Source organism: Danio aesculapii, chromosome 11, assembly GCF_903798145.1.
Source record: "Danio aesculapii chromosome 11, fDanAes4.1, whole genome shotgun sequence".
Classification (NCBI taxonomy): Eukaryota; Metazoa; Chordata; class Actinopteri; order Cypriniformes; family Danionidae; genus Danio; species Danio aesculapii.
The window spans coordinates 27637009-27652630 of record NC_079445.1 but is presented as its reverse complement, the minus strand read 5'-3'; the positions used below and the strand labels follow the sequence as shown (position 1 = coordinate 27652630).

General features: G+C 39.5%; 1 protein-coding gene across 3 annotated transcripts in view; it reads right to left on the bottom strand.

The window, feature by feature from the left end:
• Positions 1 to 15622, bottom strand: part of fbln2 (fibulin 2) — a 118959-nt gene that overhangs the window by 71648 nt on the left and 31689 nt on the right. For all 3 annotated transcript variants that reach the window (XM_056467742.1, XM_056467743.1, XM_056467744.1), the window contains exon 3: positions 2821 to 2923. In XM_056467742.1, the coding sequence (XP_056323717.1) occupies positions 2821 to 2923 (103 nt within the window). The remainder of the gene's footprint in view (positions 1 to 2820; positions 2924 to 15622) is intronic.

Sequence of the window (15622 nt, the reverse complement as noted above, 5' to 3'; positions counted from 1 at the left end):
ATCCGATTTTGTTTAAATGTACACACTGTCATCCGACAATGCGGAGACTTTGGTGAGCAAATCAAGTCAAAGGTAGATTCTGCTTAACAAATGTATTCAGCTTTGAACTCCACTGTCTTATTATTGTGATTTTTTATGTCTTTATTGCAATAAGCTATCATTTAAATAGGTTAGTTAATATGATTTAAATTAATGTTTTATATTTATTTAGAAACATTACGAATAATAAGGAAAATTACCCATGATAACTTTAATGTAATATAGTTTGATATATTTACCTTCGGCCCACGGTTCTCAAAGATATTTGGTTTTTGGCCCTTCATACGAAACAGATTGGGCACCCTTGCTATAGATCAATTGATTGGTCAGAAGATTTGATGAGAAATTCTGTATGAGGTGATGTCAATAAACATTGAATCATCTAGATGGAAGTGACAAACTGCAAGCTTTGAGTGTTAGTATCTTTTAAAGTGAATTTTGTCACTGTTTTGGAGTACACTAGATATCCGTAAGACTAATATACTGACACTAACATCTAAAAATATTTGAAATTGATGGGACCTTTAAGACATCCTGTACATTGAAGAGGTTTTGTACAGAGATGGGAAGTAACGAAGTACAAATAAATGTTTCTAGTATCAGTACTTTTCGTCACTTTTTATTTACTTTTTACTTTTACTCTCACATTTTTTACACAAATATCTGTACTTTCTACTCCTTACATTTTTAAATCAGGCTCATTAATTTCGTTTTCATGTGTTTGGTGGTCTATATTCTATAATCTATTTCATTTCTTGTCATTGCACAATTTGGATTTTTTATTCAATCAATATATTTCTCGTCGTCGCACGCCTGTGTGCTGCAGTGCATGGCTTTTTCAACCTGTGAACACACACTTTAAGTAGGCTTGTTTATTAAGCTTACCATGAGAACGGCAAGAATGACGAACATGGATGAGACAGAGGGAATCAGTGATGTAAATATACAGAGTAATAGGATGCGTTTTGGTCGATTGGATCACAAGTAAACAAGAGGCATATTCCTGTTCAAATCTGGCATTTAAACGGTATTAAAAAGTCTTTGGTCCACTTCCGAATATGATGAACTGACTTTATGAATAAGCTATGCATTAGGATTTATGTCCTTTATTTCCAACAAGTTCATATTTCCTAGTACAGAATTTTTATTTTATAGTTTTAAAATGTATATTATATACACTGTAGTCTTATTTAAAATTGATAGATTGTTAATTAAATATTTTAGAACATCAAAAGTATTTAAAGTAGGTGATTTATGACTAAAATATAATGCAAAAGATAAGAAATTTATCACGTGAAAAAAGATGATGCAATGTATTAACAGCATTTAGAACTTTATCCGTAAAATAAAATATACACAATACTCTGAAAAAAAAAAAAAAAAAAAAAACATACAAACAAACAAACAAACAAACAAACAAACAAACAAACAAACAAACAGAGAAATATTATGAGCTGCAACTGTTGTTGTTTCATAAAATAAAGCAGCTTAACCATAATGCAAAAATTATTTGTAGTCAAATATATTAAGGTTATATAATATATAACCCCCCCCCCCCCCCCATACTGTGTGCAAAGTTTTAAAGTATATAAACAGTATGGCAGCTCTAGCTTTTAACAGCCATATACAGTTGAAGTCAGAATTATTAGCCCCCTGAATTATTAGCCCCCCTGTTTATTTTTCCCCCAATTTCTGTTTAACTGGGAGAGAAGATTTTTTCAACACATTTCTAAATATAATAGTTTTAATAACTCATTTCTAATATCGGATTATTTTATCTTTGCCATGATGACAGTAAATAATATTTGACTGGATATTTTTCAAGACACTTCTATACAGCTTAAAGTGACATTTAAAGGCAGGTTAGGGTAATTAGTCAAGTTATTGTATAACGATGGTTTGTTCTGTAGACCATCAGAAAAAATATAGCTTAAAGGGGCTAATAATTTTGACCCTAAAATGTTTTTTTTTTATTTTTTTTTTATTAAAACTGCTTTTATTCTAGCTGAAATAAAACAAATCAGACTTCATCAGAAGAAAAAATATTATCAGACATACTGTGAAAATTTCTCTCTGTGTTAAACATCATTTGGGAAATATTTAAAAAAGAAAAAAATTCAAAGGGGGTTTAATAATTATGATTTTAACAGTAGTTAAGTTTTGTGTCTAACTGGTGATACATACATTTTGAGCTGTGTTGTTGAACAATATTGCAAAACGATGTTGCTTGGCTAATTTGCTGCGGAAAAAATTTGAAATGTAAATTATTTTGTATAGATGTATACATGATGTGCAACGTAGATACCACTGTAAAACTAAAACAGGTAGTAGTAATGAATACTCTTTAGTTAAGTACATATTTCAGGCCATACGTCTTAATCTTTACTTGAATACAAACGTGTAATCAGTACTTCAACTTCAAGTCATTTCAAACATGAGTATCTCTACTTCTACTTGAGTAAATGATGTGTGTACATTTGCCATCTCTGTTTTGTAATATTTATTTCTCTGATTTAAGCAGTTGTTAAGCTCCTTACCTCAAGGTAAATTAATATTTAGACATTGTAAATGTTTTTTTCTCCACTGTACAATTTCATTTAACTTATTTTAGTGTATTTGTGTGTAATAAATATTGTGATTTAGAGCTATATTTAGTTCTTTTTTTACTCCACCTTCTATGCACACACAAAATGGTTACATGTTATTTCACATAAATATCCCTGAATTATTAAAAACACAAGGGACGTAACACCACAGCACTGAGCTGAACATCCAGCTTACCCACACACAGAGCTGATGTCTTCTGTTTTGACAGGCATTCGGTTGCACTGCTGGTTCTCCTCAGCCCATTTCTGCCCGGCCACACAACAGCTCTCCACCAGTCCTGGAGGTAAAAACCAGCAAATATCTCAGCTTTATCTTACATACACCAGACAAAAGAATCCAGAGTTTACAGTGGACGCGTTTCTGAAAAGAAAAGGGCAGACAGGCAGACAAGAAAGCCAGCACTGATATACTCCCAGAGGCGAACCAGACACGAAGGCCAACTTGGATCCATAGAACAGCATAAAAGATGTAATCTGCAGTCTTTGTGTATGGAGAAATACAGCTCGACTGACTCAAAAGAGTTGACGGGACATCGTCGTGCATCATCACAGGCGTCATTAGCACAAACTATCTCAGCCTTCAAATATTTGACTTTAAAAAGCAGCAATTTCGATAAGCCGGCTATTGAGCATGAATGTGAGGAGCATATCCGCCTGATCTTTTCAACAAATCGTGATACAAAGAAACAAGAATTTAGTAATGAGTCATTTCAGACACTTGACATATTGAATTATTCATCCTTCAGTGCGAATGGATGTCTGAATTAAATTACGTGAACAAAAATCAGCCTCGCTGGAACTAAATATAGTTAAAAAAAGTGGCTTTTCTAGTCAGACGTGCTGTGGAAATGCTAAATTAATTTCTTCTATGAATGGAGACGGTATAGAAATGTAAAGAGGATTCGATAAGCTTAAGTATAAGTGTGGGAAGGATTTCTTTCAAGGCCTTTCAAACAAAATGCTGACATTCAGTAGAAATGTTTAGTGCAAATGGTACTTTGTATTCCCATGGATTTATTGACTCTATGAGTGAACGTGTTCTTACAAAGGAGGAAAATGGGAGGACTGAGGCTACAGTAGCTGTCACCCTTGAAATTTATTGGGGTTATTTTTTTGCCATTTTATAAATTGGTTTGTGTATCATAGTTGCTTATATTTTGCTAAAATGGCTGTTAAAAGCTATTAATTAGCAGGTTCCACTGTGACACATAACATAGAACTTTATGTTCAGTGAACTCTGCGGTCTAAATAAAAACAATTGCAGCAAAATTACATATTTTTCCCCCAGTCAGCAGTACTTTAGGACACACTGGCAAAATTATAAGCAAAATCATTATTTATTAACATTATCAATGAGTACACTGTTCTAAAAATATATTTAAAAAAAAGTATGATATATAAAGACTGCACTGAAAAAAAATTTCATTGGATTTACTACATTTTTTAAGTTGCAAAAAATGTACACTCACTGGCCACTTTATTAGGTACAGTACACCTTACTACTAGCAGGTTAGACCCGCTTTTGCCTTAAGAACTGTCTTACTCCTTCCTGGCATAGATTCAACAAGATACTGGAAATTTTCCTCAAGAGATTTTGGTCCATATTGACATGATAGCATCAAGCAGTTGCTGCAGATTTGCCAGCTGCACATCCATGATGCGAATCTCCCGTTCCCCCACATCCCAAAGGTGCTCTATTGGATTGAGTACTGGTGACTGTGGAGGCCATTTGAGTACAGTGAACTCATTGTCATGTTCAAGAAACCAGTCTGAGATATTTCACACTTTATGACATGGTGCGTTAACCTGCTGGAAGTAGCCATCAGAAGATGGGTACACTGTGGTCATAAAGGGATGGACATGGTCAGCAACTATATTCAAGTAGGCTGTGGTGTTGACATGATGCTCAGTTGGTACTAATGGGCCCAAAGTGTGCCAAGAAAATGGTCCCCACACCATTACACCACCACCACCCACCAGCCTGAACTGTTGATACAAGGCAGATTCTGACCCTACCATCTGAATGTCGCTGCAGAAATCGAGACTCATCAGACCAGGCAATATTTTTCCAATCTTCTATTGTCCAATTTTGGTGAGCCTGTGTTAATTGTAGCCTCAGTTTCCTGTTCTGACAGGAGTGGCACCTAGTGTGGTCTTCTGCTGCTGTAGCCCATCCGCCTCAAGTTTGGACGTGTTGTGCATTCAGAGATTTTTTATATATACTTTTTTATACATACTTTTCTATATACCTCGGTTGTAACGAGTGGATATTTGAGTTTCTATGAGTTTCTATAATAATATCCACATTGTCCCTTTGTAATACACAAAAACTCCACCAAAAGCTGTTCGCCTTGTTAACCAGGTAAAAGATTTTTTAGTGTAGCATTTTTACAGTTTTTCCTCTGTATATAACTTTTTTTAATCACAGCCATTTTTAAAAATATTTTTCATCGAAATAAATATTTAATATACCTAAATTTAATATTGAAACATCTTCTTTGTGTTTAACAGGAGAAACTCATAGATTTGGAACAAGTTGATGCTAAGTAAACAACTACATTTCAAATTTGCCTTAACAATCAATTTAAGAATTTATCTTAGTACTGAAACAGAGGTTAAAATGACGGTCTGCGTGATCTCCCCCATAACCCAACACATTCATAATCAGTGCATTTTTTGGAGCATATCTGATCCTAAAGGTCTTGTGCAGTGACGAGGCTCAGAGTGATGGGAGATTCCAGAAATACTTGACAGGGTTCACTTGACGCTGTTCCAGGTGACTTTTTGAACTCTGTGATAAACTTCCATCTGCAGTAAATATCTCAGAAACAATAGAAGCCCTAAGCTATTTATAGCTAATCAGCAGATGGACGCTGAAGTAAACAGAGTGAAAAGTCTGATTGGTATTTAAGTACAACAATCAAAACAAACTAATTCATTGGAATGGAGAATCTATCGTTAATAGTTTTTCACACTCCTCTGTGTTTGTTTAGTAAATATTTTGGCTAATTTGATTAGCTCGCAGCTGCCAATAACCACGTAATACTCTTAAGTTCAACTCTGCCTATTTAAAATCCTCTAAATAGTCTGCAGATTTTACCTTGGGGGAACTGACATCTGACTTTCATGTAGCAGCAGAAGGTCTGGCATTGATAAAATGTCTCAAAAACTCTTTGTTCTGCTGTTCAGACAAGTGTTTGTTCAACAAAAACAAACAAAAAAAATCAACAAAACCTAACTAGAAGTCAACAACAACAAATAGGAAATGGTTTTTATTCAATGCTGTTTATTTGTGCTGCATTGTGCTAGATAATGCATTGAATCAAAATGATCAAAATCCTCCCAAAATATGATTAAAGATGCATCAATTTATCTGCAAATTTTTCTTTTTATTGCTGATTATTCCATACATGAATCAACTATGTAAATGCTGGTGTGACAAACTTATAGTTTATTCATCATCTTTGTAAAGGATGTATTAAAGTATACAGTATCTCTTGCATGATGCTGTATTTTTAATTAAGAACCATTAAGTGCAATTTTCATAAAAACCTAATGAATAGGCTGATTAATTATCAAAACATTCTATTTAATTTGAATTGTTAAATGATTGAAACTCAAGAGTAATAATGATTTACACAATCAAAAAGCTGCCAATTTAATTGTCAAGTTTAAACTAAAAACAAAACTTAATTTAAACGCATATATATTTATCAGTATAATATTTTAGTCATGGAACATCTTTAAAAAAAGAAAATAATACATTTAAATTCATGCAAAATATGGCACAAAGAAAATACTACAAAATTTTTATAAAATTGTAAATATATTTTTTTCTCTTGATTTTTGCTCCTTTTAAAATGCGTATTTTTTTTTTCTATTTTTAGTATATTTTTTGAATATTTAATATTTTCATATTATTTCCACTACTAATTTTTGAACCAACATTGTAAGTTATTTTGTTAGTTATGCTCCAGATTTGGCTTCAGTATTGACTAATCTAATGTATATGCACAAATATATAATACCGTAAAGTATCCTATAGAAAATATTAATTTAAATGAGAGATTTGTGAGGGATGCCAATTTAGTCTCAAAAGTAAATAAATGTACAAATTAAAATTTATGATTGTAATTCCAAATAAATATATTATCATCCACAAATAACTATAAAGCGATTAAAAATAACCAAGCATACATAGAGAGATCTACAAGCTCCCCAAAAAGCACACTAATGTAACAATGCATAGGAAGCAATTCACATATACATGTCAGGCAAAATTGTGTTTGTAGAATAAAAATATATAGATTTTAGAGTATGTTTTTTATTTGCAAGTCTAATTGTACTTACTTGTGAATATAATTCCTGTTTGTGAAACTCTAAGATCTATTTGTGGATCACATTCTATTTATTTTGTGAATATGCTTGGTTTTTGTTACTCGCTTTAGATTTATTTGTGGATCATATAATATTTATTTGGAATTACGAAACAATTATCAGTTATACTTTGTACATGTTTTACTTTTGAGACTGAATTGGCTACATAGGGGTGCACTCATATATGCTGAGCACTGTAATGTAGTATACTTTCCATAAAAATACAACACATAAATAAAAACCGAACTGATCTAAAATATATTCAACTGAAAAAAGAAAAAGAAAACAAAAAGGACCGTAAAGCAAACATCACCAGGGCAATAAAAAGTCCTAAGGTTTGTCTTTGAATATATTGGTCTAAATTCAGCAGAGGAAACACTTACAGTATTAGCAAAGACTGACCTAAAACAAGCCTGTTTGTAAAGAAAGCAAACACTGACCAAGACAAAACAACAGAGTCTCTCAGCAATCAGCTAAAACAATTTCCCTGCTTTCCTGTTTAACTTTCACAGCCATAAAACGTGAGCGATGCCCTTTCTTAAGGCTTGAATTGCATCAGGGTTTGTTTATTTGCACAAAGGCAAACATGTTGCGTTTCCATGTTATTCAGCGTATGTCAGTTTTACGATTCCATAAAACAGAAAAGCTAATGATTCAAACTGACATTGTTTTTAGTTTTTTAGACATTTGTTTTCCAACTATAGATATCAATGACTACCTATTCTTTAAAGCAGTGGTTCCCAACCTTTTGCCTGAGACCTCCTTTTCCCTTGAAAAATATTGTAAGGCCCACCTCCACATTTAATGATATTATCAGTTTGCAGTAATGATGACAAAAATGTTGTTTTCAAACAAACGTAAGGTCTATTACTATATCTAGATATGTTTATGCACAAAAAATAGCTTAATGTTAAATATAAAAGCAAAACCTCAGTAGGCTATTTCTAACTGAAAAACATAAGCCTTTGGCCTTTAAATTGGCCCTATTTGAAATTCAATAACAAAAATATCAGTATTCACACTGGTGTATAAGGGAAAAAAATAATATAGGCTATTACAATTTAATACTTGCATGTTATTTGTTATGTTTTATCAATCAGTGTAAAGATTGCTACGGGCAAAGAGAAATAATTTGGTCAACACATAGAGAGATCTTTGACAGGGCAAGATGCATATAAAAGTTTCTTGTCAGTAGCTTTGACGTTCCTCGTCTCATTTTGGGTGTGTGTCAATTCTTTTGTGTTGCGCTCAAAAAATGCTGTGGGCTTGTCACGGTATTGGGGATGAATCGACTGCAAATGTCTTATTAATTTAGCCGCCTTATGCCTTCGTTAGCAAGAACTTTGGCGCAGATAAAGCACTGTGGTTGGGTCAGAGACTCTTCGATTTGTAAAAATGGAATAAAACCATTGTTTGTCACGGATTGGCCAGGCTCTTCCACCAGCATCACGCAACGATCACCGTCACCTGAGTATTAACCACGCACAGCTGCACCCAATCACTTCCATTCACTATATAAGCACACACCTCACTTCAGTCAGTGTCCGGTCTCGTTCCCACGAAGCGGACTCCTAGCGAGTACCTCCTGGTAGTCACTATCACATTGATCTCATATCTTGAACTTACCTGATCTCTGTTTTGTTCCAGTCTGTCCAGTGTTCCCGGTGTCCTGTCCGTATTGAGTGTCTTCAGTCTGTCTTCCCCACAAGCCCTCTGGTGTGTGCATTCGGTCTCCCTCAGTGTCTGTCATCCATCCTGCTCCGAAGAAGGAATACCATCTCAACAATACTACAATCACATCCCCTTTGTTATCCTCGTATGCTCCTCTGCTGTAATAAATATCATTCATTATATACTCACCTAACTTGTCCGTCTGCTTCCCTAACAGAAGACCGGACCTACAGTTTACAGCATGAGCACTCCCGATCCCATTCAGGAGTTGGTGGACTCCCTGAAGAGAGTGTTAATGCCAGCTACTCCACTTCCCGAAGCACCACCAGCACCGAGCACTTCTTCACCGTCCACCCACTCATCCAGTCCCATGGCTCGACCAGCGCCCTACTCTGGCGGGGCGGAGGAGTGCAATGGCTTTCTATTACAATGTTCCCTGATATTCACAATGCAACCAGATTTATACCCCACAGATCGGTCCAAAATTGCATTCATCATCTCCCTTCTCTCTGGGTCGGCTCTCCGGTGGGCTGAGACCATCTGGCAGCAAGCTGGGCCGGTAACCAATTCCATTCATAGTTTTACCACATATTTCAAGGATGTCTTTGGTCGTGCAGATGGAGAAGTAGCAGCCGGAGAACAATTATATCATCTTAAGCAGGGAGCCATGTCCACCCAGGACTATGCGCTCCGATTTCGTACTCTGGCTGCTGCTAGTGGATGGAATGAGCGATCTCTCCTAACAACTTACCGGCTCGGATTGGAGCCCAACCTGAGGTTACAGCTGGCAGCCCTCGACGATACTATGGGGTTGGAAAAATTCATCCTACAATCACTTCGATGTTCTGATCGTCTGAAGGTCTACCAGCATGATCTCCCATCAATCTCACAAGCACTCCTTCGTCCGCCAGAGCCAGTCGTCCCTTCAGAACCAGAACCTATAATTGTAGAGTCTGGTAGACTTACGATTACTGAGCGACAGAGGAGGCTGACCCGGGGTCTGTGTATGTACTGTGGTGCCGAAGGACATGTCAGGCTGGACTGTCCCATTCGTCCAGTACGTTCATTGGTGAGTGTATTCAGTTCTCCAGTTGAAAAAATGCACCCTCTCACCACCAATGTTCAGTTAACTGCCCATTCTGTCTCTATTTCAGTCACGGCCCTCATCGACTCCGGGTCAGCCGGAAATTTCATCTCGCACGCCCTCTGTCGCCGCCTCCAGCTCCACACCGAAGCCTCGACGCACGTCTACCAGATTCAACCTATAACCACCGATATCCATTCCCAGGCACGTATCCATCGTAAATGTGAACCCGTAACCCTCAGAGTAGGGTTACTTCATAAAGAAGAAATTCAATTTCTGGTTCTGGAGGGAGCATCAATGGACATCATCCTAGGGCGCCCGTGGCTGGTGAAGCATGATCCCATCCTCTCTTGGGGCACCGGAGAAATCAAAAGATGGGGTAAAGAATGCGTCTCCAGCTGTTTTCCTGACCTACCCTTGCAGATCCAGAGACCCATAAATGTCTACGTCACGTCTGTCGAAAGTCCAGTTGAGAAACAATCCATTCAGATCCCGAAGATCTACTCCTCATACGAGGACGTATTTTGCCCCAAGAGAGCTTCCCAGCTACCTCCACATCGGCCATGGGACTGCGCCATTGACCTGCTTCCTGATGCTCCTATGCCCAGAGGTAGGATCTACCCGTTGTCCCTTCCAGAAACTAAGGCCATGGAGGAGTACATTCAGGAGGCTCTGAGTCAGGGGTATATTCGCCAGTCCACGTCACCCGCTGCCTCAAGCTTCTTCTTCGTGGCCAAGAAGGATGGAGGGCTGCGGCCATGTATAGATTACCGAGTTCTGAACCAAGGCACCATCAAGTTCAGGTACCCACTTCCTCTCGTCCCTGCGGCCCTGGAACAACTCCGATCTGCCCGAATATTCACTAAGTTGGACCTCCGCAGCGCATACAACCTGGTACGAATATGCGAGGGGGACGAATGGAAGACGGCGTTTGTGACCCCTACTGGGCACTACGAATACCTGGTCATGCCCTATGGTCTGGTCAATGCCCCCTCCGTATTCCAGAACTTCATCCACGAAGTCCTCCGGGAGTTCCTCCATATCTCCGTCATCGTCTACATTGATGATATCCTGATTTACTCCCGGAGTGAGGCCAAACATCGCCACCACGTTGCGGAGGTCCTACAAACCTTAAGGAAACACAAATTGTATCTCAAGGCTGAGAAGTGTTCATTTCATTTACCATCTGTTCAGTTCCTCGGATACATCATTGATCGACAAGGGGTTCGCATGGACGAGGGGAAGGTCACTTCCGTCATCTCCTGGCCTGAACCGAAAACCATTAAAGAACTCCAACGATTCCTAGGGTTTGCCAATTTCTATCGACGTTTTATCCACAACTACAGTCTGATCACCGCTCCGCTCACCAACCTACTAAAGAATCAACCCAAAACGCTATCCTGGCCACCCGAAGCGGCCGCAGCCTTCCAAAGCCTCAAGAAATCCTTCACGCAGGCTCCACTCCTGACTCACCCCAATCCCGACTTACCTTTCGTGGTCGAAGTGGATGCATCGACCACCGGAGTAGGAGCCATCTTGTCCCAGCTCCATGGGAATCCCTCACTACTCCATCCATGCGCCTACTTCTCCCGTAAGCTCAGCCCGGCGGAAAAGAACTATGACATCGGGAACCGTGAACTTCTAGCCATCAAGCTTGCCCTGGAGGAGTGGCGACACTGGTTGGAGGGAGCTAAACACCCATTCCAGGTGATTACCGACCATAAAAACTTACAATACCTGAAAGAGGCGAAAAGACTCTGTCCTCGTCAAGCCCGGTGGTCCTTATTCTTCTCCAGATTTCAATTCTCCATATCATATCGACCAGGATCCAAAAACATCCGGGCGGATGCACTCTCCAGAATCCATGACCAACAGGAAACAAGTGAGACCCCGGCCAACATCCTCCCAGATCAGATCACTGTCTGTCCCATCACCTGGTCTGCTCCAACAGTTGTCGCCACCCCAGAGTCCAGAACTCCGCCGGGCTGTCCCCCCAATCGACGCTTCATCCCTGGAAATCAACGGGTAGATCTCATTCACTCCAGTCATACCTCTCTGGGCACAGGGCATCCCGGGGCCAACAACACCCTCTCGCTGCTATCCCAACGCTTCTGGTGGCCGAACATGGCGAGGGATGTGAGGAGATACATCCAAGGCTGTAGAGAATGTGCCATGTCAAAGAGTCCTCGTCATCTACCTGCAGGAAAACTCCATCCCTTGCCCATCCCAAACCGCCCCTGGTCACACCTAGGAGTTGACTTCATGACAGACCTCCCATCGTCTGAAGGTAATACTTGCATATTAGTCATTGTAGATCGATTTTCCAAATTCTGTCGTCTGATTCCTCTGAAGGGTCTACCCACAGCCCTAGAAACCGCTGAGAACCTATTTAACCATGTCTTTCGATGTTTTGGGCTACCTGAAGACATAGTCTCGGACCGAGGACCCCAATTCATCTCCAGACTATGGAAAGCCTTTTTTAGACTCCTAGGTGTGACCGTCAGCCTCTCGTCTGGCTATCACCCACAGACCAACGGCCAGACTGAGAGGAAAATTCAAGAAGTGGGGCGGTTCCTCAGGACCTTCTGTCACGGTCATCAGAACTCCTGGAGCCAGTTTCTGGGCTGGGCGGAATACGCCCAGAATTCCCTGCGGCAACCTACCACCGGACTTACGCCATTCCAGTGTATTCTGGGCTTCCAACCTCCACTCTTTCCCTGGGATGGCGAACCTTCTGACGTCCCCGCAGTGGATTACTGGTTCCGGGAGAGCGAGAGGGTCTGGGACGATGCTCATCACCATCTCCAGAGGGCAGTTCGCCGAGCCAAGGAGGTGTCAGACAAGAAGAGGATTCCTGGACCTGCCTATGCTCCGGGGCAGAAAGTTTGGCTCTCCACCAGAGACATCCGCTTGCGACTGCCCTCCCGAAAACTTAGTCCCAGATTTGTTGGTCCCTTCACCATCCTGGAACAGGTCAACCCAGTCACCTATAAGTTACAGCTACCACCACAATACAGAATTCACCCCACATTCCACGTGTCACTCCTCAAACCCTTTCACGACCCTCTGATTCCTTCCACAGAGCCTGGCCATGAAGAGGAACCCCCTCTCCCACTGATTTCAGAAGAAGGGTCCATATACAAGGTCAAGGACATTCTACGGTCCCGACGTCGTGGTGGTCATCTGGAATACCTCGTAGACTGGGAAGGATATGGTCCAGAAGAGAGGTCTTGGGTCCCCAGATCCGATATATTAGATCCCGCACTCATGGAGGAGTTCCACTCCAATCACCCCGAGTTCCCAGCACCTCGTGGATGAGGTAGACCACCACGGCGTCGACGGTCTAGGCCCTCAGGAGCGGGCCCTGGGGAGGGGGGTAATGTCACGGATTGGCCAGGCTCTTCCACCAGCATCACGCAACGATCACCGTCACCTGAGTATTAACCACGCACAGCTGCACCCAATCACTTCCATTCACTATATAAGCACACACCTCACTTCAGTCAGTGTCCGGTCTCGTTCCCACGAAGCGGACTCCTAGCGAGTACCTCCTGGTAGTCACTATCACATTGATCTCATATCTTGAACTTACCTGATCTCTGTTTTGTTCCAGTCTGTCCAGTGTTCCCGGTGTCCTGTCCGTATTGAGTGTCTTCAGTCTGTCTTCCCCACAAGCCCTCTGGTGTGTGCATTCGGTCTCCCTCAGTGTCTGTCATCCATCCTGCTCCGAAGAAGGAATACCATCTCAACAATACTACAATCACATCCCCTTTGTTATCCTCGTATGCTCCTCTGCTGTAATAAATATCATTCATTATATACTCACCTAACTTGTCCGTCTGCTTCCCTAACATTGTTCAGGTAACTATCTTGGTATTTTCTGCATTTCGTGTTTCCAGTATTGCTAGCGATGTGACCGGAAATGTTAGGAGCTTCTGGGTCTAGTATGCTTGGGTCATTACCATTAGCTGCTGAAGGCGAATCAGTGAGACTTGGGACTCCATTTTAACGATCTAGGCGATCAGGGTTGTGCTTATTCTCTTATTGAGTCATGGGTGTGTTTTGAGAATAAACCAATCAGAGTATCATCTCCCATTCCCTTTAAAAGTCAGTTGCATTGCTATTTACACGTAGGACTTTGTTAGTGGAAAAACTGAACACTTTACTAGCGAAAAAACAGTTAAACAAACCATCTGCAGCACGAGGATAAAAAATGAGCCTCCTCCAATAAGCCTTTACTTTCACTTTTACTTTGTCTTTTTTGTGGAAAAGGAAATGGTGTTGTACACTCCACTTAAGACATCCATTAGCCTACATAATTAATTTAGTTTGTTAAGCGCAAAAATTTGTTTAAAAACTATTGCTAAATTCAGTTCTAATTTCCAGCAAACAAATAAATGAGCAATAATAACGAAGTGTGGTAAAAAAAAAACACTTTGAGTAAATCCAAACCCATCCCTATGCCTGATATGGATACTACTGCTACTAATAATATTATACAAAAGCAAGTTGTTTTAAATAAACTAAAAAAAGCCCCCCGAGATGAAGAAGGCATGGAGGCAGTGGTTTTTATATTGATGTAGTAAATAATAATTTTGTAATATTTTAATACTTTTTCATTTGTAAAGATATTTTCTTATTGTTATACATCCTGCATGTTTTAAGCAACGTGTAAGCAAGGTGCACGACTAATGTGCTCTGCGCTTGACTTTAGACCTGCTTTCTGCTGGTCTATTGCATAGTCTATTTTAGTTCTTCAAAATAGCAACGCGCCTTACCACACCACTTTTCTATACAGGAACAACCATGAGTCCACAAAGTGGAGCAAATGGATTTGCTATTTAAACAACGTGGCAGAAAACGGGAAATTTAAGGTTGTGCTGGTCTGAAAATAGCAACACGTCAGGGCAAACACGTCTTGCGCCTTATTGTGCCAGGTGTTTGATAGGTCTTTTTTTGTGAAGGTTGAATTACAAATTTTTCCATTTTTTTGGTCAGCCAGGGGATAGAATTAACTAAGGCAACATGATCGTTCTCCTAATTGTCCACTGCTAAAAAATGTTTAAAATATGACACGATCTCCCACAGAGCTCGCTAAGGCCCCCTTGTGGGCCGGGACCCACCTGTTGGTAACCGCTGCTTTAACGTATCTTATTTTGTGTTCCACAGACAAGAGAAACTCATATACAGTTGAATTTAAAATGATTAGCCCTCCTGTGAATTTTGTCCTGAATATTTCCCAAGTGATGTTTAACAGAGCAAGGCATTTTTCACAGTATGTCTGATAATATTTTTTCGTCTGGAAAAAAGTCTGATTTGTTTTATTTAGGCTAGAATAAAAGCATTTTTTATTTTTTTAAAAAACATTTTAAGGTCAATATTGTTAGCCCATTCAGGCAATATTGTTTTCGATTGTCTACAGAACACACCTGATTAACTTAACTTGCCTAGTTAACCTAATTAACCTAGTTATCCCTTTAAATGGCACTTTAAGCTGAATGCTAGTATCTTGAAAAATATCTAGTAAAATATTATTTACTGTCATCATGACAAAGATAAAATAAATCAGTTTTAGAAATTAGTTATTAAAACTATTATGTTTAGAAATGTGTTGAAAAAACCTTTCTGTTAAACAGAAATTGGGGGAAAAAAATACATGGAGGCTAATAATTTAGGGGGGTTAATAATTCTGACTTCAACTGTAAGAGTAAATGGTGAGTAAATTTAAATTTTTGGGTGAACTAATCCCTTTAAAAGTGAAATCTGTAAATGCACGTGTGGATTAAAGCTCAGAAAACATAGCACATTTCTTTTATCAACCCCAGACTTATTTTGCATAAAGGCC